Genomic DNA, 23,566 nt, shown 5'->3' with positions numbered 1-23,566 from the left:
AATACATGGTAAGTTGATACCCAAGCTTCCACACAAGTTCTTATTAAAAACCAACTATGTGAAAATGTGATTATTTTTTCTTAAGACTGGAAAAGCTCAGTCACTGGGATGAAACCAAATCATTAAACTATGCTGGTCTCTAAGGGGATATTTAGTAAAAATTATCAAGGTCCTCTTTAACTGTAGATACAGAGAAGCAGCAAGGTACAAATGAGCACACTGGATTCTATTTCACAACATTAACAATATTTTAATTTTAATGCAAACATGAACATATGAACACAGGACTATATTCTAAAAAGGACACTCCAGTAAGGAATAACCATGTTAATTAATAATGGTCACTATGAGAAATTCTGATTCAAGAGTATCCTTAAATGCAAACAAAAATCATCAACCTTTTACCTTCCCTTACTGAAGGTGTGTTTTACTTACTTGCTTTAATACAACACCCAACAGAGGCAAAACAAAACCCCAAGACCCATAAGCATCCTAAGCAAGGGGGTTTGGTTCATTTTCTCTAACAAGGCACAAATAAACAGAGCACACAAACATGAGTGAATACACTTCTCCACCCTCATTAATCCCCACCTTGCTCCCCACCCAGAGAAGTGTAACAGCCTAAAAATAACCAGGCAAGACTGATTGTCCTGCTGAGCAACTGAGAACGATACAATGTCTTGTTGGGTCCTTTATCTCTCCCCTGTGCCTGCACTGAAGAGTTATTTTCCCCTCATATTTTAAGCTCACTGGGGTAAAGACCATCATGCTGCCATGCATCTTTAGCTGTTTATTTAAAACAAAAAAATCAACCCATGACTAGATCGTGTAATCCCAGTGTGTTAATAAGATCTGTGTTACCAGATACATCAGCAAAGGGAAACACTGGAGGGGAAATGATCTTACTGTTTCAGTCAACCTCAACAACTGGCAAGGATGTTAACATAACAAAAATTATTTTTTTTAATTAAAAATTCATGAATGTAAAATAACAAAATAATATACTCGATATTTTAAATACAGAGTATAAGAATACAAGTCTTGGCTCACCTGTAGGTTTTCTGCAAAGCAGATGCTAGGACTCCAATGTCAACATACTGCCCACATTTACTGCTTGCAAGATACTGAAATGAAGAATTTTAATCAGGGAACAAAATTCTTGTCAACCACTTCACCAGAACAGCTAGACCACATGTGCCTATTTCAAACTCTGTTCTTCTTAGGAAGTCAAAATGAAAATCAGAAACAGCTTTTCACTGCCTTGCAACACACCAGAGAGTATTTCCTCTGGAAATGGGAAATGCTTATTAAATCACAGATAACTAGGTAGCTTTGTTTCCCCAGGAAAGACAGTATCCTTCATTTTGGGGCTTTTGGGGCTGGGTCAACTCCAATGTTTTTATTTTATAAGAAAGACGACTTTGGAGCCCACACAGCATCCTATTGTCAATCCTAAAGGTCTTGGTTCCTCTCAGCTAGTCTCCTTTTGGTTTAGATCTCCTACCCAAAAAATGAAACCATCTATATCAATCAGCATGAATACTGTCGTAATAAGAACTTCAATCTTTACAAGATGTTTCAAGGAATACTATAGAAAAGTGGATTAACAACAGTGAATTCTGTCAAGCCTTTTGTTATGACAGCAGTTAATCCAACCCATTTTCAAACCACAATTATGAAAGTGTGAGAAAATGTACAAAATTCCATGTACAACTGTACTCCATTTACTCTCTTTCCCCACTCTCCAAATCAGGAGTGAGACGGAGTTTTTACACTGTAAAGATCAATTCCTTCTTAAAAAGGAGAAAGAAAACAGAGAATCTCCCTAAAAGATATGGTATCACAGATGTCACAGTGAGGAGAATTTCAAAACTTCATTTAAATTAATAACTCCATTTAAAACAATCAAACTGAATACAGAGTTATCTTTTAAAATTATGTTAAACTTCATGTCACCCAAGGGCACCTACTGCCCTGTAAGAAACATCAAGCCTATCATAAACCCTACCACAAAAAGGCTTTACCACTTCAGAATAGTCAAGACACAGTCACTGTGATCTTGTAAATTAAACCAAGCAAGTTCCCTCAAGCAGCCACTTGCATTTTAAGGAATTAGAAGTGGAGTACCCTAATACAGAGGTATTAGGGTGTTTAATTTGCAGAGTCACCAGAGATTATCATAAGACATAACACAGCACTGTGCCACTTGAAGGAATCACTGCTTTCCCTGTTCTTCACACATGAACTAGGGAAGAAATTTTCTTTTCCCCTTTTATTTATCTTTAATATAATCGCTTTTTACGTGTTTCCAAATGTAAACACTTAAAATTTGCCAATATCACGGAATGACAGAATCAAATAGGTGGGAGAACATCCCTGAGATCATCAAGTCCAACCTATGACCATCATGTCAAATGGACCATGGCACCAAGTGTTAACATCCAGTCTTTCCTTATACACCTCCAGGGACAGTGACTCCACTGCCTCCCTGGGCAGCCCATTCCAATGCCTCATCACCCTTTCTGTGAAAAAATTCCTACTAATACCCCAATATATATATATACACACACACACACATATATATATACACCCCACGTATATACATATATGTGCACATCATATATATGCACATATACCTAGATATGTACTTATATATACACACATGGTATATTTATACACTACTCATTGCACGCTTGAAGCAGCAGCCACCCTCAGGATCAGAACTACCGAAGAGGACGAAAAGATGTGCGAAAATAAAGCGAAATAACAGAAAATTATTAAAGAAATACACACACACACACACCCCCAACAAATAAATAGACCTTTCTAAAGCCTATTTAAAGGCTCTGGGAGGTAAGGCCGGACTTTGGTCCCCTCCAGCCCCTGAGCGGGCCAGATGCTGAAGGCCCCTCAGCGGGCGTGGGACACACGAGCCCCCCCCGCCGCCAATACCGTGGCCGTGGCCGCGGCCGGTGCCGGTGCCGGTGGTGCCCGTACGGGCGGGCAGTACCTGCTTGACGCGCTGCTTGAGCCGCGAGTCGATGGCGCGGCCGGGCCGGCTCCTCATGGCCCCCCGAGGCGGGGACTCCATTTCCCAGCGGGGCCCGCGGCCGGGCCCGCCCGGGCGGGGCGGGTCCTACGGCGGCCGGGAGGGCCCCGGGGGCGGCGGGCGCGGCGGCGGGATGGAGTCGGTGGTTTTCATCTTCTCGCTGATCGACTGCTGCGCCCTCATCTTCCTCTCCGTCTACTTCGTATCCTGCTCCTCTGGGGGCGGGCAGGGATGGGGCACGAGGGCGGGCCGGGGCCGGCGGGCTGGGGGCGGCGGGGCGGGGGGAGCTGCGCCGGGTCACGGCCGCGGTTCGGGGGCCCGGGGTGCAGCCCCCTGGACCGGGGGATCCGGGGAGACCGGAGCGCCTGGCTGCGGGAAAGCGCCGCGGGATTCGGTGCCCAAAGCATGTTGGGCTCTTGGAGCGCGGGGCGGGGGGCTGTGGGAGCACAAGGAGCTGTGGGAGCACAGGGAGCGGTGCCGGCGCCGGCCCTCGGGAGCCGCACGGGCCTAAAAAGCGCGGCCGCGCAACAGGGTTCGAATTGCAAGGGTGCCTTGCCCTGTCTTAGGCGTGTGCTCCGGGCTGTGGGGCTCCGAGTTCCTCGACAAACAGGATTTCCATCTTCTTTGTTAGAGACCCGCCCGCAGCCTTTGCTGCCTGTCGGTGTTGCAATGTAGAGGCACAGATTTGGCTTCGTTTTCTTTACGTTTCTCAGTAAAAGCCAGCTAGCTTTTACGCCTCTTTCAATCCTAGTGCTATTTCAGAGTCTACCCGGTTCTAACAGAAACAAGTACAGAAGCACTTGTGAAAAAATTCGGCCTAGAAGGATAGATTATTTGTTGAAAAATGAAAAGCCTTCACCTCTTTTTTTCGGAATAGAAAAAATTGTGTTCACTTCCTTGGAGAAAAGGACAATGTCTTTACAGGACATAGCAGGATGATGTGCACACGTGCATCTTAAGCCTTTTTTGAGAGGACTTTTCTGTCTGAAATATTCATATTTCAGTTGCTGAAAGTTCATTCAATAATGATGTTACTCTCTTATTTCCTAATGAATTATTAATTAATCCAGTGTTGCTGTAAGTGTTAAAAAAAAGTGGATTCACTTCTTGAATCCAAACTATTTTGCTTTATTGTAAGGAGAGTTTAAAAAGTGCATTAACTTTTCGTTACTTTTAAGTTCTGGCTTCAAGGGTTGTATTAATAAATCTGATACTAAAATTACTGAGTTTGGCTCCCTGGCTTGTTGTAAGGGTTGAACTGAACTTTAGCATTTGTGCAACAGTTGCCCTTTGGAAAATATCATAAAATCACTTGGCCTGATAATAAAATGTAGCCAAGCTTTCTGCCTGACATAGGAGTGAGTTGTAACTGATTGAAATATGTCTTAGGCAGATCAACATGGAACAAGATGTCTGCAATGAGAGCAAGAGGGTTCTCCCCAATTTATTGGCTAAAAATAAAGCTTTGTGTATTCCCAGTCACCATACAATGTTTCCTTATCTTGGACTCCAGATAATCACACTATCAGATTTGGAATGTGACTACATCAACGCTAGATCGTGCTGCTCCAAACTCAATAAAGTAAATTGTTCTTCATTGCATTTAATGTGGTTTGAGAAAACCACATCCTTCATCTCAGCATCACAAATAACTGGGGTGTAAATGCATACCTCGAGAGCCTCGACTGGCAGTATTTTGCATACATCCTTTACTTCAGCCTGCCTGTCTCTTTTGGGTGCCCATCTTTCAGCAAATTCAGTCACAAAAGGCTGTTGTTCTGACCCCTGGTGCTCCAGGATGGGCTACTGCCTAAACTGGTGGGACTGAGACAATGCTTCACAGAGCTCTTGAGTTCTGTGCTTTGGTTCTTGTAGGTGGGCCACACCAAGGGTGTCTACTCATGACTGAACTCTGAGGTCTTCACAGCAACTTTCTCTGATCTGTGTAATTTCTAACCTCTCTTGAACAGTAGAGTTTTACTGTGATAAGGAAAAGTACCACTTTAAACAAATCTGCTTGAAACTGTTTGCATTAAATCAGTGTGGCCTTCCCATGTACGTGTGTTCGCTTGGATTTAAAGGTATTTTTTTGTTAATGAAAGAGAGAGAGGTACAAGATACTATCAAGCCAAAAATGTGTAGTTGCAAGGGGCTGACCCAATTTAACTGCAGTTTTCATATTGATCAACATTTTTATCCGTTCCAAGCCTGAGGCTTGTTTGTACGTTCTGTGTCTGTGCAGATTTTAATTATCTATGTTCCTAAATCCACTGTTCTCTGCAGTGATTTCAAATGAGCACTTTTGAGTATACTTCAAATGTATACTTCTTAACTCGCTTTTTTAAGTGCTTGTGCAATACAGTTGTGTTCAGACAGCTGCTGTGATGCTCTCCAGACATGCTTGGATAAAGCACCTCTGTTATAATATCGTAGGCCTTGATTTCTGGCTTACTTGCCTGGAATCTGCCTGAAAGTATTAATTTCTCCACGCTGTGATGGAATCACATGCCTCTGCCATGAATGTTTCTCTCTTGAGTTTTGCATGATTAGAATGAGATGATAACTCCATATAGATCTCTGTTTCAGAAAGGAATTTACATTTGTGTGTGTAACCCTTTTCTTTTCCCTTTTTACAGTGGGTGGTCCCTGAGGTGATTGGCCATGCTGTTGTAACAGTATTAATGCTTATTTCATTGCACTGGTTCATCTTTCTCCTTAATTTGCCAGTAGCAACATGGAATATATATAGGTAAGTGCACAGGGGTTTATGTGCTTTTTTTCCCCCCACTGTTACTAGTTTAGCTTTAAGTGTAGTACAAGGATAAATAATATGTTATGGTGAGATGTTTCAGTTGTGTTCTTGAGCTGCTACTAGTCTTCATTGATCAAACTAACATAAAACCTCTTCTTGCCATTCAAATCATAAGAAACCCAACAGTGTAAAGGATATGAAACTTTTGGCCTTTCCTTTCATTATCCCCAGTGCCCAGGAATCTTGATTTGTGGGTCATTCCCAAGTTCATAGGAAATAATAGCATATTAATTGGGATTATGAAGTACTGCAGACAGAGTTGTTAGTGTTTTTCATGCTGTGCCTACGTGCGTGATATCGGCACAAAAGTGCTGAGGTCAGCTTGCCTGATGGTTGTAAAACCACTGGGCTGGGGTGTCGTCCCCCACACAATGTCCTCCTTCATTCACTGACTTGTCTCTCCCTCTCATCTGCACTGGTTTTGTTCCCCCATCCTGCCTCTTTGTATTTGGAAAAGTTTGCAGACTTTTCATCCTAGGAAAGCTGTCAGTGTTACTGGTCTTTGTGCCCTGGGCTGCCACCCTTTGGAAATGGTTTAGTTATCAGTAAGGGTTTCCATGTGGCAACACCAGGACTGTGAGTTCAAAAAATGTTCTTTCTATCTTCTATCCTTTGATGTTTGGAGAACTGACCCTTACAGTTGTTAAACTGATGAAAACTGAGTGTGAATTTGTCAGAAATTATCTCTAAACACTGTACTATGGGAATAAAAAAGTTTAAGGTGCAGGTAGGAAAAGTTTGCTGTAATTCTTGTTTGCCTGAACCTGTTAGGGTTAACTAGTTGCAGGGGTGGGTTGAGTCACTGGTAGAATTAAACAAGAAGTTTCATAGCTCTCATCAAAACAAAGTTGAGTATCTCTGTACTGATAACCTGGCTGTTCTTGGGCAAAATAGCCATGCATTCATCACCCTTGTTTTCTGTGGAATGCCAGCGAAGCCTTCAAATGTTTCTAAGCTGGAGTAACATAAGACAGTATAACTTTGTGCTTAATAAACAAATGTTGCCTAAATGCACACACGTGGGGCATGTTTTTGCCTATTTTTGTTTGGCCACCCACATGTAGAATTGTTAGACAAAGTGACCAGTATTCTGTTTGGTATCTGCTGGCAGCTTTGGAGTTTGATGTTTCATTTAGGCAGGGCTGTTTCTGCAGAGACACTGGAGAGAGAATGGATTTTCTTTGAAGCTTTGAAGCTTTCCTTTACTGGTTACCCTGTTGCTGCTTCCTGTGGTGTATTTATGTTAATTTTTAAAGTAGCACCTTGCTTTCCCTTCTAAACCCTGTTAGAGTAAATTTTCGAAGATAAATGATTTCTATTTCCACACTTCATGCAGTAAGCTTTGACTGCTGTTTTTATTGACAGCTCTCATTTTATATTTGTCATACATGGCATAAATATTCTGAATATCCTAAAATCCGGGATTGTTTCCTCAATTTTAGATATGCAGCGTAGGCAATAAATGCATCTGACAATATGATACTTTGCCTGTCCTGCCACAAGAAATCAAAATGTTAAGCCTATATCACTAATCCTGCCTTCCTTCTGTGGATTGAGGAGTTTCACTCACACTAATAGCCTGGATTATCCCATCTATAATGAAGGAATTAGAGATTTGCAAAAGCAGGTGTGGTGTTTAGCATTATCAGTTCATCAGGAACTGTAGTGATAGGACAAGGAGAAATAGATTCAAACTAAAAGAGGGGAAATTTAGGTTAGATATATGGAAGAAATTCTTTTCTGTGAGGGTGGTCAGGCACTGGCACAGGTTGCCCAGAGAAGTTGTGGATGCCCCATCCCTGAAGTGTTCAGTGCCAGGTTGGATGGGGCTTTGAGCAACCTGGTCTAGTGGAAGGTTTCCCTGCCGGTGGCAGCAGGGTTGGAACGAGACGATCATTAAGATCCCTTGAACCAAAACCATTTTATGATTACAAAGGAAATCTGAAGATTTGGGATAGAACATACCTTTGACCCAGTGTTCAATGGACAAGAGGCAGGGTAGTCAGAAAATGGTGGACTGTAAAGTAGTTGGAATACCCTGAAGAGAGGAGAAGGTGTCAGTTAAAGTCGGCTCAAGTGGGAACAGATGAAATGTGAACCCATTAGTGTGAGCTGCAAACATCTGGCATCAGCTAAATGTTTTTGCATCTTCTCGGTATGTTACAGTATTTCTGCACACAAATTCAGAAGGGTTTAAGTTTATTGTCTATTCCAAAATGATTACAGAAATAATTGTATTGAGACTGAAGCAGTCTGTGCTTTGTAGTAAAAATGATAAAGGTAGGATAATCTCTTCCTGTCATTCACTTTTCTTCAAAATCTGCCTAATCTCAATGAATGAATGGCAGTACTTGCCTAATTTACTAAATGTCTCAAGGATTTCAGTTGGAGGAGAGAGATTTTGTGCAAAAGGGGCATCAGAAATAAATGCTGGGAAGGATAAATTGGTCAATAACGCATCAAGGGAGACTTTCAAACGTTTATTGTAACATCCTGCTGGCCCTTCTTGTTCAGCATGCTCAGATGATCATTTAATTTGGGGTTTTTTTTGATGAATCTTTTAGTGTCTCGAGTGAGACAGTTTTGTCTTACATTCTCCTTGTTTTAAAACTCTTAGGGAAGTGTTCAATTTTTTTCTTTCTGCTTTGTTATATAAATCTTGAGAGGATAGGTCCAAATAATGTGATTCTTGCTGTGTCTTTAAGTAGATAATACTCATCTTAAAACTGAAAAAGTAAAAAAAAAATAAAAAAATTCTTAAAAATGCAAGCAAAATTCTGACCAGAACTTCTACATCCCTTTAAAAATTGTGTAATCTAGAGGGAAGTGTCCTGTTGCTGTGGCAGCAGCTTCCACTGAATGGAAATACTGAAGGCAGTAGTGTGTGTATCCATTAAAGCTGACAGTTGTCATGTTTGCTGTAGAAGTTTTTTGGCTGTTTAGAGTATGACAACTGCCTTGAGTTGGGTTTGTCAGCGTTAGCATTGTTGTATCCATGACTAGTTTCCTTAGTATGTAATATAAGCTGTCCCAACTTGTGGGCCTCTAGGAAAAAATACCTCACAGGTTCTGCAGTTAAGTTGCAAAATTTAAGTGTTATCATTCTTCCTAAAAAGCAAAATTAATACATGCTGCCTTTGTGGCACTCTTATCCTAGACATGTAAGATAATTATGCGCCCTATTTCTAGGATAAATTGGTACAGGAAACTTGTGTTCCTTTTATTCCAATTAAATGCCTTCCACTCCCAGTAAATGGACAATAATGTCTGTTATACTACTAAAAATAGAACAATCCTTTAAAACTTCAAATTTAGAAGAGAATTTCAAACTGGCATTCGTTCACATGAACTATTTTTCATGGGACACAACTGTCTCTGAAACTAGTCAAATATGCTGCAGTGCTTTTTAATACCTCTGTGTGAAGGACACATACTGTGGTCTTACTGGGATTTTTTTCCAGTCTTGTACTGCCACTAGAAGACATCTTTGTTTCTTGTTCCCTTTCTTCTCCTCCTATTATTGAAATGAATGTTGTAAGAGGTGAGGAAGTGCCTTTTGTAGTACAAGTGTTGCCACTTGAGTACAGAAAGAAAATCAAAGTCTTCTGTTCTGAAACCATTTTTTTGCTCCACAAGGAGTTAAATTGCCATACAGAAAGATTATTAATCCAGGAAGGTAAAGACTGTATGACATCTCAATGATTTGAAAGTACTGCTCTAGCTTGAGCTCAGCAGGAGTGAGAACTTCATCTGCTCCTATTTCCTCCCATGAGAAATGCTTGTGACAAAAACCCATGGTGCTTGCTGAATTTTCACAGGACGTAAGCATTGTGTTTTCCAACTTCATTCTTTCTTTCCTTACGTTTCACTTGGTTTCACTCAACTTTTGTTCTTATGTGGGTTTGGACAGCAGAACTTCTTCAGTTCTGCCCAGCCTCTCATCCTCTCAGCCTCAGTGTCAGTGCTGAGATATGACAGGGTGGCTGTGACAAAGACAGGAATAATACACAGATCCTTTGTCTCGTCATACACCATCTCATTTTGACGACCAGAGTTTGTGATTATCTATGTGAGGTTTTTTTGCTAAATAAATCACTAATTCTTAGCTAAATGAAGTCTTTTCCAGTCCTTTTCATCTAATGCATCTTTCCACTGTGGGTGGATGTTTTCTCCATGACAGCAAGTAACTGTGAACAGCAATTAACTGGAATTGGCTGTTACCTGGAATCTCTCCCATTTATACATGGGAAGCCAGGCTGATGCTTTTAGTACTTCTTGTCCTCCTATTTTTTGTTTGTGGGTTGTACTGGCAGAGATCCATGCAATATCCTAAAACTGAAATAGAATTAAAAAAGAACTCCCTTACCTTGAATCATGAAACAACTCTTTAGATGAAATTCTTTTCTGGGAAAGCTCTCCCCCTCTCCTTCTCCTGACATTCCCTAATGATTAAATGACTACGTTTTTGGGTTTTGTTGTGTGGTGTTTTTTTTTCTTTATTCTTAAACTTTCAGGTACATTATGGTGCCAAGTGGAAACATGGGAGTGTTTGATCCCACAGAGATCCATAACCGAGGACAACTGAAATCACACATGAAAGAAGCCATGATTAAACTGGGCTTTCATCTGCTCTGTTTCTTCATGTACCTTTACAGGTTAGTTTCAAAAATTGCTCCCAAGGAACAAAGGAATTGTCTGCCAGCTATTTTTATCTCTTCTAGTCTTCTACTGTAATTGCTGGTATTCTAGTCTTATCTTTTTGCATCCTGCTAAGCCTCAGTAATATATTTTGACAGCTATCTGTGGGCTCATTATATACCTTTATTCTTTCTGATCAGACATTATTTGGAAACTCAGGCTACTCCTTAATCTCTAAACCACTACAATAGAGAGTTACATGCTTTCAAGTGCCTATAGTAAGTGGCCTATTTAGAATGGAAATAATCTTGAGGACCAAGTTGATCTAAGTTACAAATGGATGAGTTCTGTGATGGGGCCACTTACTACAAGATGGCAGAGCTGCTGTTATTCTGCAGCAATATTACTTCTGCAGCTCTTGTCCTCATAAGCAAAGCACACAGCAGTTGCCTTAACTTTCTATTTCAGGCTCAAGTGCAGCTCTCTCATGACAGCAATAGCTGTTCCTGCTTGCACATGCTTCAGTAATCCACTGGTATCATGTTTTCTGTTTTGTCACAGTATGATTCTGGCTTTGATAAATGATTGAGAAGTTGAAAAAGAACCATTAGCTGCCAAACTGGGTCATCACTCCAGTGACTGGTTGTGGAGCCTCAGACACCTTCTGAACACACCTAGATCAGTGTCGTCATGCAGTATATTTTTCCTCTTTGAACAAGAAATATTTTTCTGTATTTTTAACATAAAATATTTTCAAAAGACGTTGGATTTGTGTAGCAGTTGTTTTTGTTCCTTTACAACCCAAACTGCTGGAGTTGCTGTTTCTGTAAGATGCAATCCTTGCTTACAGAACTGACCTTTGTAGGAATTAAATGGTGAGAAGGGAAACTCATTTCAGCAGCATGGGCTGGTAATGATGGTAGTTCCAGAACAAATTTAAGTGCAGCTCTGCTGTCTGCTTCTTACTGAAAGGTGTCAGGATGTGCCTCTGGCTGTCAAGCTGTCCTACTCAAGCCTAGTTTGAAGCAGTGCCTGCAACATAGATTTCAAAGTGGAATAGTAGCACAGCTTGCATCTTCGTGTCAGTGTTTTTTACAGGTAAAAAATAGTGGAATAAAAGTTATGCTTTTCTCCCTTTTCACCCCTCCCTCCAACAACCTATGTGAAGTCATTTTTGGATGGATTAAGATCCCTTTGGTGGAAGTGACACCTGTATGTAAGAGTGAAAAACATAAATAAGAAACATGATTAATACTTGCTTTTTCCCTTCAACTCCTATTTTGTCACTGAAGTACATCACAGACCTTCACATAATCATCATCTTGCTGGTTGGAGCTGGTTACAGAGCAAAAGACTATTTGCAGTTGCTACTCCATGAACCTGCTGTTTCCATATCCAGTGAGGTGAACCAAGAGTATGTCTAGCTCAGGGAAATGGTCTGGTAAACCATAACCCCCATTTATCCCAATTCTGATGTGACTCTGCTTCAATGATACCAGCAAACTCAGTTCTTTTTGTGCAGCTCTTGCCTCAGTGATAAGTGTATAAACCTGAGTTTGTACCCTCACTGTCCAATAACTGTCTTTAAACTTTTTTATATGTGCTTGGAAATAGGTCTCTTGAAACAAACACATCAATTAAAACACTTTAAAAATACACTTCTGTAATTATGTCCTAAAATTTATGAGCTTTTTCTTCCTTAAGTACTTGGTTTTTTAGTGCACAGCTGTAATTAACAGATTGTTTTCATGGCCAGCAATGAAAAAGACAACTCTGAGGCTTGATTTCTGTAGATACCTCGTGTTCAGTGTTTGTTACAGGAAAAGTTTGGCTTTAAATTTGTGATGGATGGAGTCCAAGTTCAGCTGTTGTAAAGATGAAAAACTGCTGAAAATCATGCTCATTAAAAAAATAATTAAGGAAACAGCTACCCCAACTGTATGCCACTGACTACTTTAACCACAAAAAAATCAAGCTACAGAAAGTACTGCCCTATAAAGCTGAAACTCAGACAGGATGTCAGTCTGGGAAAAGGAGAGCAAGTAAAACTTAGAGAGCAGAAGGTAACTTTTGTAGCAGTTTATGTGGCAGGCAATTAAATTATTTTATTCATGTGTGAGAAAAACATACTACACATTTTGGGTGCTATCTGTTAGAAGAAAGGGCAATGTGGATAAGCTAATTAAGTCAGGTGCCTGCTGTAGTGCTGACAGTAGATATATTTCATTAATGTTTCACACTGAGAAACATGAGCATTAATCTGCAAGTCCATCACTTAAACTGGCAGCTGTATATCTTATTCTAAAGACGTGATTTTGAGGTAAGAGCTTTATTATTAATGAAAATGTTTGTATGGTACATTGTCTCTGATGATTTCTAACTACTAGCACCTCAGAATTGCAGGGATGATGTTTAGATAGAGTAGACCCATTCCCCAAGGAAACTGGTAAAATTTATCACTCACTATGAAAAGCTTCTATTCCCTACCCAGACAAGTGTTTCTTCAGAGATAGGAGCAGGACAGAGAAGGATAAGGGAAAACAACATATCTGAGGTAAAAAAAAAAAAGGGAATAGCATGTGTATTCCCTGACCTAGAGGGATGTTATTGTGGATTCCTCCCCACTTCCTCAACAGTGAATTATTAACCATGATAGACCAACAAAAAAAAAAAAAAAGAGATATGTTTTCTAAGTGGGGATTGTCAAATATTAAAAACAATCTATACTTTTATATGAATGCAAACTTCCCACCTCAATTTTTTAATATAAATAAATTCTCTCTTCATTTATATCTACCAACTGATTACAATAGTTGCAAAAACCTTAGTAGCAGGTTTCAGAGACTACAATTCTGCTGAGTAATTCCACTGGTAATTTCAAAGCCTTCCTATTGTACAGGGTCCTTTCCTGCCTCAGGAGAAATCTTCAGTGTCAGCAACAGGAAAAATATATTTGTAATTGCAAAAACTGTGGTTCATTAGCTAGAAATAGGGATCCTACACTCATGTCCCTCATGGGAGATCCACAGAGCACAGAAATTTTATGGTAGTAAAAATAAAAAAAAAAAAAATCCCTATTTTCTGGGTCTCCCAGAGGGAAGAACAAGGTAATTTAAACCCAAGCTTATTATACACAATTCAAGACAATTAGAAATTTTGGACCCATTTTTAATAAAAATTCATCTATCACCATAAATGCGTGTGAGACCAAACAGAGATCCCTTCCTGTTCACTCACCAGACTATATTTCCCTTTGGAACTGAGACATCCAAGTATAACTTCACAGAGGAACCATTAGCTTATCCTTCAAATGATTAGCTATGATTTAGAGAAAGCTCTTAATCCATGAAAACACTAAAGATGCCCTGCAGGGATTCCAACTTTTAACAGATTATTGAGCTTTTTTCTCACCCCCAGTCTTCAGCCTGGTCAGCTTGTGAAGATGACAGTCACTCCAGTTTTCAGAGAGATGAGACAGCTATTAAGAGTCCTGCATTTGAGGGGGGGTTAGTTACAGTAGGTACAATTGCATGTTTCCTCCTAATTATTCATTTCAGTTACAGACTGCTGGTTATTTAGCCTGGTTTGTTAAAGAATATACTTGCCTCCTCATCCTGGTATCTGTTTTTTTTTTTTCCCTGAAGTAGTTCTGTTTCATGGAACATAGAACATCAGTGGTATAAGCAGTAGCCCTAAGAACAGTTCTACATGCAGGTTAACAATCAACCAGAAACACTGATAAGCCCATAAAAGCAAATCTTCATCTGTTCAGGATTGTCAAAGCTTTATTCTAATTCTTTTTCTCTCACAAGAAGCTCTCTAGAATTTTGTACAAGTGGTGGAAGACCATTTTTGCCTCCAAGTATATGGTATGATGGCCACTGGAGGTAGTGATAGGAAAATGTGGGCTATATATATGAACCACCGTGCAGTTATCAGTACATTAACCATCTTATCTTTGGCAGAAACATTAGAGCCATACAAACCTCAGTGGTTCTTCTTCAGAGCATTACAGGTCTTTTAAAGTGAGGACACAACTGGGATTGCCATCTCTGATGAGCTGACAGCCTAAGCACGTGCAAGACATGCATAGAGGCACATCAGGCAGCACAGAAAGCATAAGCCAAGGTGTAAGAGAAGTACCCTGCCTCAGGCAGAGCTTGGATTTAAGGTAATTATGAAAGGCACATCTACTCTCAGGTTCTTTATGTAATTTCTTTTTAATAATCTGAAGGATTGAAAAAACCAAACAAGAACCCAGACCACAGCAGTTAATTTTTAATCTTACAAATACTAAAATGTCACAGGTCTGTAGAATTCATATCCCTGTTTCTCTTGCACTCTTCTGACCCATTAAAGGCAGACAGGACAGCAGATGAAGCACAGTTTTTGGCTGGGTTTGTTAGTAACTTCCTTCATCTGCTGCATTTATGGCTTAAGTGGGTCTGCAATCCAACAGCCTTCCTGCAAATACCAGTACCCAAAAGAAGTGGCACAAAGCAGGACATGGAGAGGAGTAAGGCATGCCCCTTCTGTTGGCAGCTGCATTTAAGCCATAATTATCTATACATAGCCTAAACTGTACAGGAGAGAATAAAGTTAATACAAAGGTGCTACTAGAGGGAGTAAAGATCTTTTCTAATCAATACTTAAGCTCTAAGAATTAAAGAACGCACTTCAGCAAAAGGTTTGAGTTTGGAAAGCTGCAGGGGGTGGAAACTGAGGTACAACTTTTTATTTAACAGAAATAAGCTGTAGCTGAATGGAAGTGCAGGATAAAGATGAGGTTCTGTTTTAAGGCACAGGGAGGAGGGACAAGAACACCAAGTTAGTTGGAGGGAACAAAGGCAGAAGATGCAAGTGCTTTATCAAAAAACCCAGTAAAACCCACCAATGACCTAAAGCAACCTGCATCCAGTATTTAGGCAAGCTCCAGCATTAAGAAATAATGGATTTCACGGAGCCTCAAAGGAGCAGGTGTTCAAAAAGGGAGATAAGCACAGACTGGGACATGAGCAAGTCGACTGCTGAATGTCCAGTGAAAACACAAGCATGAGGTGGGTTAGAGCCAGACATCAAACACTGCAAAGCCTGCACACAACACCAGGTGACTCATCTGCTCAATGGCCACAAGTTAATTTTCCTAGCGAGGAAGTGAAATACTACAAATGTGGAAGAAATCTATAATTAATGATCAAGAAATTAACATCCAAGTCAGTCATATAAGTGAAGTTAGGGAAACTAAGAACTATTCATTCCAGTTATTTATTGTTTATTGAATTGAAAGAAAGGGAATACAAACATTTCTGTTAAGTGCTGTGCACCAACATGGAAAAAGTGTTGTTTTTGTTTTTTTTTTTAAAAATCCTAATAAAAACAAATCAGAAGTTAATGTAGTTCCAATTGAACAATTTTTAAAGATATGTTTAAAATACTACACATTTATAAAATAAAAAAGTTAAAACGGTGTTCTGTAAATAATTAGTAAAACAAGTGAAAATAAATACGAGACCCAAAGTTCTTATGTTTTTAATGTAATATAGCAAAGAAATTTTAACTACTTAATAATATCCGAGGAGAGTAACAAAAATCCAGAAAGTTTAAGAACGCAATCCTTTGAAACATTTAATATCAGTCCATAGCAAATAGTCATTACATACCAAAAGCTCTAAGTGTTAACTAGTTCCACCACAACTCCATATAAATCTTGACAATTTAGAAATCTTGAGATCAACAATAAAGTTCTTTTCTTGATCTCTACAGCTTGGTTTGTAAGTACATACATGCTTTGAGGATCCATTTTGTCCCATATGTTTTCAAGGAGCCAATAACTTTTTCCATCTGTGCCTAAAAATGTTAAGTTTCAAATCTAGCACATATACCCTAAGAATGAAAAATGTTTAAGAAAGAAGATGGGGCACAATGAATTTCAAATTTATAAAAATATACTGATATTAACCAAAACCTTCTGGTCAAAGGACACTTCACATACACACGACTTAAAGTATGCAATAAAACATGACAAGTACCTAGAACATTTGGTTCTCTGTCTGTTCATGGAACACATGCACACACACATTCATACCAGATGGGAGGAACACTCTCACAGATGTTTTACTGAATCCAGATTATCTGGATTAATTGACAGAAAACTTGTCTACAGTTTATTTCAACAACTAGAGGCAGCTACTGCAGCAGTAGTTCAACACTGCACACTTCAATTAAGTCCACCCTGTTTAAAAAAAGTGTCATAGTTAATGATTTTTCTTTCTAAACATTGTTAAAAGTAGCAGTTTTCAAAATTAAGTATGGCAGCTGAAAATGGACTCAAGCCAATGTGGAAAAGACAGGAGGAGGTCAAAAGGAGGATTAGCCATTTATGGGATGGGTGTTCCTCTAAAGTCATCTCAAAAAAAAAAAAATAAAAATCAGATAGAAGTGTACTTTGTAGCTAAAAATATGGACAAACTATTGAAAGTGCATTTTTCCTCCTCCCCCTTGAGTTACAGTAGTTTGTCTGTTGCTCAGTAAATTCTGCTTTTTATGTCCATTCTTCTCTCTCTACCTCCCTCCCCATTTGGGTCTACAACATATCCCCCTCAAGCTACAGCTAATTGTTCGAGTCCCGGTTTCCTGCTAAGGACTCCTTTAAAACTGACTTTGGGTGGGAGTATCACTTAGCAGTGTAGAAGTTACACAACTAGACACAAACTCCCAACAGCATACGGAGTTTTATTAAACATTACCTGTTTGAAGCCAAGTTGAGAAGTAACTGGCAAGATCTGGGTAGATTTCTAGCTTGCATCTTTGCTCCAATCATAAAGAGAAGTTAACTTTAAAGTTGGAGAACTTTAGACAGAGGGAATTTAAAAACAAAGGTGTCATTTCCCCCACTACCCTCCCCTCCAAAACAAGAACACAGCTACCATTTTCCCTTTTGTGCTCCATTGTGCCCTTGAAAATTACTTACCTGAACAGCTAAAGAACATTCAGATAATAAAATGCTTCAGCACTTCTTTTTTTTCCAAGATCTGCCTTGATAGTAACCTGGGGCTACTGTGAATATTTTAAGCCAACAGGTGATCAGAGAAAGTTACAAAATGAGTACACGCTTACAGTATTTTCCTCTCTAAAACCATCGGTCTGTTGACTAGAAATACAGTAATTTATTGTGGGTGTGTACTTGTTCCAGCCTTAGACTCCAGCCTATGAACATTTTTAAGCACATGGAAATCAACACGCTGCAAACGAGCAAACTTATTTGGGTTTTTTCCCCCACCCCACCCCAGTCTCATTTTACAGTCTGTGCACAAAAAGTATTGGTACTTTTCAATTCACATATTGTGAATATGTGATGTGTTTGAAATGGTTTAGGTTCCTCTTTCATCTCCAGGTTGGAATGGTAGTCATTGCTGCTACACCTCTAACGGCAGTTTGCTGTGGGACCAAGTAGTGTGGCAAAATGCAGACGAGTCTCACCTTTCTCTGCTCATCACCCGTGAGGCGCTGACAGCGATGCAACACCTGTGACTGAGACACTCTGGAAGCAGTGCCATCTGCTTGGAGCTTTCCTTAACATGGCATGGCTGCACCACGACACTAAAGGAGAGAGTTCGGAACACGTGCCTCTCCCTAACTCTGCTTCGTAATACCTGAAGTGTCCTTTATGGGTACAAACCAAGTACTGAAGAGACAGGCAGTATTTGGGCAGAAGTACTAGGTTTAAATTTCTAATTGCATTGCAGTGGAAACCAGGCACCAGCACACACACACCCCCACACAGCTTGTGCCAAGTAAGGAGTCCCACTCTGATTAGTTATGGCCACCACATTAAAAATGCCTGTTGAAGTGCATACGAGAATTTAAATCTCCACTTGAGATTTGATCCAGCCTTCACCACCTCCCTAGAGTTACCACTTTATTCCCATGAGGTAAGCAAGTAGTGCCAGACCATTGTATGAGACATTATTAAAAGACATCAAAATCATTACTCTCCTTAATCTCCCTAAACAATGTTTGGTTTGAAAACACAAGTTCCAGAGGAAGACAATACTAGAATAACTTCCAAAGCTTCACATACTGGCATTGCTTACGAATTATACCGTGTTTTGAACATGTAACACACTGTTTACAATTTAGGTAGTTAATTTTTCTTTAAAACCCAAAGGTTTAGCTTACTCAAATTTGATCTTCGGAACTTGTCTGATTCCCTGCAACACCAACACCATAGGAACAAGCCTGACTAATCCTACACTGTCTGAACTAGGAAGAGAAACAAAGAGCTTCCTCCAGAACTAATTCATGGAAGGGGGAAATGATTTATATAGTGTCAAGTTCACATATGTATTCCCAGTACTGTGAAACAGTAATTGCTACCAAAGCATTCACCTTAACTTTAAGGCTGATGTACTGTAGACTGCAGATAAGAACATTAAGTTCCTACCTGGTTTTGGAGGTACTGAAAGACTAAGGTCAGATTTGGGGCTGGTCTCAACCATAGTATCAGAATCTTAACTCACACTTAAGTTTGCACACAAGGCAAGAAAAACACCAACCACCTGGCTGGAATCTAAAAAGAAAAAAAAATAAATCTAACCTTCACTTTGGTTTTCTGGGAAATACCACATTCCCATTCATCAAAGTGGCTACACTTTTCCCAGGAATTCCGGCAAACCTTCCCCCATCCTTCTTCCACACATGACTAATAAGAACACTAGATTATTATCTCATTAAAGGATGAAGTCCACACCTCTGTTCACACGACTGCATGGCATGCCCTTCCCTGCTCCCTCTTTACTTCGCAGCAGTACCAACACTACCTTTCCACCCACGGTGGCAAAAGGGAATCCAGTGCCATCCCATAATGAATTTGTGTGTAGTGCAGAAGCACAGAGATGCCAGGCCATCTGTTTACACCAAAAAGAATAAATATTTAAATTATAAATGTCTCTGTTTTTTCCTTAACATGGGATATTAGTGGAACTATTCCTAGATGTGTCAAGTTGTTTACAGCACCAGCTTGCAACAAGGTCTGGGAGAGGCATTTAAATCCATAAACTTAAAAGTATATTCTCAACACAGAAATCTATACACCTTTGTTTATCAAATAAAGAAAAATTTCCATCGTAATACAAGTGTTTAATTATGATTTGTATGTTAATTACTTATACAAAATGTTGACTTTGTGAAGAAAGGACCTTTCAACACACTCCTCCCTTGAAGTGTAGTCTACCTTTTACAACAGCGTTGTTGCATATATTTATGTAATTTAAAAAAAAAACCAAAAAGACCTTTCCTTGTTTAAACTTAGTCTGGTGGTGCAGTCTGAACATCCTTTTTTTTTTCCTAAATAATACAATTTATCTGTTAAGATGGACAGTGAGTTCCTCCATCTAAAACAAGCTTCACTGCCTACACAAAGCTCCTTCCAGCCACTGCTTCTGATTGGGTCTCAAGACACTCCAGAAAAGCATCAGTGATACCGTGTTTCATGACACTTCTTGCATTGTTTTAATTCCAAATGTATACAAATGAAGTCATTTTAATCCTATAAATAATTTATTTTTAAAAAATTGTGCTGTTAACCCCTTTGCAGGGCAACGAGCTATGTGAAAAGTACAAAACTTTTTGTCAAATGTGATACTGAGAGTGCTTTTGACATTGTTCATTGGTTTATCATCTCAATTTATATATATACTGCGCAACGGGCAAGGCTAGAATCCATGAACCAAGCTGCAAAGATCTCAAGCTAAGTAAGGCGGAGAGAGACTTGAGAAACAAGAGAAGGAAATACTTTCCTATCCAATGTATACTCTTCAGACTAAAGCACTCTTTCTATCAAGCCTTCTAAACTGTTAAATAAAGTGTTCCAAACAAGCATTTAAACTTCATTACACAGAAGAGCAACAAGAACAGTAGCCTGCCAGACAAAAAGGCAGGAGGGAAAAATATATATACTGAGTTCAATGGTTAGCCTGAATGTAGCACAGTTCTTCACAACCGATGGGGGGGTAATTTCAACACGGTGTCCAACAAAGTTCTAAGGACGTGCTTCATCTCGACTGGTTACTATGAAGCAAGGTGGTAAATGTTTGGCCCCAACCGGGCTTCAGAAATGGTTCTTTTTCATGACGAGCATGTCTGTCCAGCTATCAATCATGTTTGTTTGCACCAAATCCCAAGCCATTTAAAATACGACTAATTAAGTTAAACTGAAGTCGTCTGCTCCAAATTCGCCATCAACTATCCATGCTACTGCATTCCTCTGAGCAAAAACAAAAACATAAAGAGAAAGAAATCACAGCTGGAAGATCTTAGCAATAGTTAATATTTCTCTTATAAGGTAATTACAGGTACAGTGTATTTACATAATTTTACTGAACATGCATTAGGTTAATTTAGCTCATACTGTAGTTAAATTCCATGCTAAAAATTACTTATTTTAGATAAAATTATTAATATCAATCTAGAAATTAATTTAGCATGTTAAGTGTGGGTACTCAAAAAGCCTCTGTTCCAAAGAAAAGTAACACATTTGCATTTGAGTTCCAGGGGAGTGTTTTAATTACAAAGGTGTCTTGCTACCCATTTAAGATTCCTAAGTTGTTACTCTGTGCACCTACACCTCTTGCAAAAGCATTGCTGTAAGAAATCTATTTTCTGTTGTTTTGGTAATTATGGCACTTATTAGTTCATTTTCTGTAGGAACTAAGAAAGAGTGAGCAAGCCACTAACTAGAGAAAACCAAACAACAAAACCATGAGCAAAACCAACTGGTGGACAGGCTCTGAAGGTACATTCCAGGTGTTACAAACAGATTAGCCAAACTGGTCCACCTAGTTCAAGACTGGAAGCAGATATGTCAGAAAGCACAAGTGTGTAGGGAGAGGAGGTAATTCTTCCTCCTAATATCCTTCCAATTTTCAGCCATTTTTACTTAGGGGACATTCTGAACTAGAGGTGTTTACTTCTCTAGTAGCACTAAATGGATTTCTTTTTGATCACTCTGCCCAGGTTCCTCTTGAACTTGTATCCACACCCAGTATTCATTAGGTCCTGTAGCAATAGGATATACTGTACTTCTTTTTAATATCCACTGCAAATACATATTCAACCTGGTAGTAAGATGCATATTAACTGCAGAACAACTCCCCAGCAGTCATCTCATTAACAGTCCTGGGGGAGGCAAGAAGGGCTGGGAACACATGCACATTTTGGCAGCACAAAAATGAGCATTCTCTCTCTCCTGGACACATGTAGTTGCTGATGGTTTAGTAAAGGTTCAGTTTTCTGGAGATATTCCTGGGGAAAACTTCACACTCTCTCCAGACTTCGCAGATTCCTTTTGTAAGCATTGTAATACAATTATTCAACTTGCAGTGTGATTAGAATGCATTATTTAAATTTTAATAACAGTTTACGTTATTAAACCATAAGCATTGGAGGCAAGATTTTTAAGATGTCTACATAAATAAGTTAATATAATCCTGAGGTCTTAGTGAGACCACAGTTTTCTTCTATAGGGCCATGTCAGAGTAACTTTAGAAATACCAGTTCTTTCCTTTTTATTCCACAGCATAAATCATTTAGATAAAAATCAACAGACATACACTAAAAAAAAAAAAAAAAAAAAAAAAAAACCCCCAAAAAACCACACCAAACAAAAAACCCAGTAACTTCTTTTTTAGTCAACACACAGGTTTTTACCTTCAATATCCTGGTTGTCTACGAAAGGCGCTGGTCCCCATATTCTAACAGTGCCATCGTCGGAGGCGCTGGCCATCATGGATGGAATCTGCGGGTTCCAGCTCACACAATTGACTGTACGTGTGTGCCCTGTCAGCTCCGCGATCGGCAGCTCGCTACGCTTGTGCCAGATATAGACTTTGTGGTCTACACAAAACACACATTTAAAGAAGACTGAGAAACACCGTCCTGCACAGTGTTGTTGTATCAAACAGCACTTCCACACAAGCTCTCAGCAACTCGGCTGTCATTAATGTTGCAAAACCTGTGTCTAAAACCCATGTCCCAAGCGTGCAATAGCACTAACAAAATTTTTATTCTAAAAGCAATCAAAAGAATACAGGTCAAGCTCTTCCATTAACACCTGCAAGTCTACTATACTAGGTATTTGAAGAAAAACATCTGACTACAATGTTTTACAATGCAAATAAGAGAATACACGGCTAAAGAGAGAAACCAAGCTAATCTTGGAGTCGTAATCTTATTCAAAAGGAAGATTTGTAGATTTTTTTCTCCCCTCGAATAGTTGTATTTACAGATTAGTTAAGGTATTATAAAGTCATAAGTACTAAGACCTCCTTATAACCACCTCCTGTTGATGACTGCTAGATAAGATCACAGCTCTATAGTTTATGAAAAACATCTTAATACTTAAGACCTGCAACACTCCAGTGAAAGTGCAAACAGAGCAAATGAGGGAGGGAAAAACTTAATGGCTCAAATTGTGAGCTATTACTGTCTTTAACAATTATATATCAATTTGCACATATTAAAGCAGGTGCAATAAACAACCCTACAGATCTTATTTTGTGATGGGAAGTTTTAAATTACTTCTAGCAACATCCCTGAAATAGAATAGCAAACTGGTTAGACGCTCTACTGCAATTTCTAGAGAAGTGTATTTGGCTTTATAGCCAGCCACAGTTCAGAATAAATTGAGGGTGGGAGTGTCTCCCAGCTGTAGACTAGCATCCTGTAACAAGGCTGTTGGTTTACCTGTCTAGTAATGTCTGTGGAATATTCCAAGCAGAGCTGCACAAACTGAAGAAGTATGTATTGCAAGTATTACACAGAAGCCTGGTATTCACGTCTAGCATGTCAAATGGAAGTATTTTAATCTATTTGAAAGGCTTTAACGTAGATGTCACTCTGAAGGCTGTTCGCAAACAAACCAATCTTCCTCTGTTCCTCCTCCCAACCCCTTATAAAATAAACTTGCTCTCTGACCTACCTGCTAGAAAAGCATCATGGAACCATGTGGTAACAACTGTCTTCTGCTGAGCCAGCTCACTTCAGTGTACCACCTTTACATGTACTCATAT

The 23,566-nt window shown here is 39.4% G+C and overlaps 3 protein-coding genes across 4 annotated transcripts in view; 1 reads left to right on the top strand and 2 right to left on the bottom strand.

The window, feature by feature from the left end:
- The window catches only part of NVL (nuclear VCP-like), a 37,808-nt gene extending 34,691 nt beyond the window's left edge, over positions 1–3,117 (bottom strand). For both annotated transcript variants that reach the window (XM_017812783.1, XM_017812784.1), the window contains exons 1-2: positions 3,011–3,117; positions 1,051–1,124 (exon numbers count right to left, since the gene is read on the bottom strand). In XM_017812783.1, the coding sequence (XP_017668272.1) occupies positions 1,051–1,124; positions 3,011–3,091 (155 nt within the window). In that variant the 5' untranslated portion in view covers positions 3,092–3,117. The remainder of the gene's footprint in view (positions 1–1,050; positions 1,125–3,010) is intronic.
- A 28-nt stretch (positions 3,118–3,145) lies between these two features.
- On the top strand, positions 3,146–11,261 carry CNIH4 (cornichon family AMPA receptor auxiliary protein 4). The gene is made up of 5 exons (XM_017812780.1): positions 3,146–3,251; positions 4,563–4,631; positions 5,686–5,798; positions 10,376–10,516; positions 11,061–11,261. Exons 1-5 carry the CDS (start codon positions 3,183–3,185, stop codon positions 11,086–11,088), a joined length of 420 nt encoding a protein of 139 aa, XP_017668269.1. The 5' UTR covers positions 3,146–3,182; the 3' UTR covers positions 11,089–11,261.
- A 4,742-nt stretch (positions 11,262–16,003) lies between these two features.
- The window catches only part of WDR26 (WD repeat domain 26), a 32,058-nt gene continuing 24,495 nt past the window's right edge, over positions 16,004–23,566 (bottom strand). The window contains exons 13-14 of the mRNA XM_017812779.1: positions 22,206–22,391; positions 16,004–20,763 (exon numbers count right to left, since the gene is read on the bottom strand). Of these exons, the coding sequence (XP_017668268.1) occupies positions 20,738–20,763; positions 22,206–22,391 (212 nt within the window). The 3' untranslated portion in view covers positions 16,004–20,737. The remainder of the gene's footprint in view (positions 20,764–22,205; positions 22,392–23,566) is intronic.

The sequence above is a fragment of the Lepidothrix coronata genome, unplaced genomic scaffold, assembly GCF_001604755.1.
Source record: "Lepidothrix coronata isolate B3197 unplaced genomic scaffold, Lepidothrix_coronata-1.0 Scaffold38, whole genome shotgun sequence".
NCBI classification, from domain to species: Eukaryota; Metazoa; Chordata; class Aves; order Passeriformes; family Pipridae; genus Lepidothrix; species Lepidothrix coronata.
Note: the sequence above shows the minus strand (reverse complement) of the source record. Positions and strands in the feature narration are given on the sequence as shown.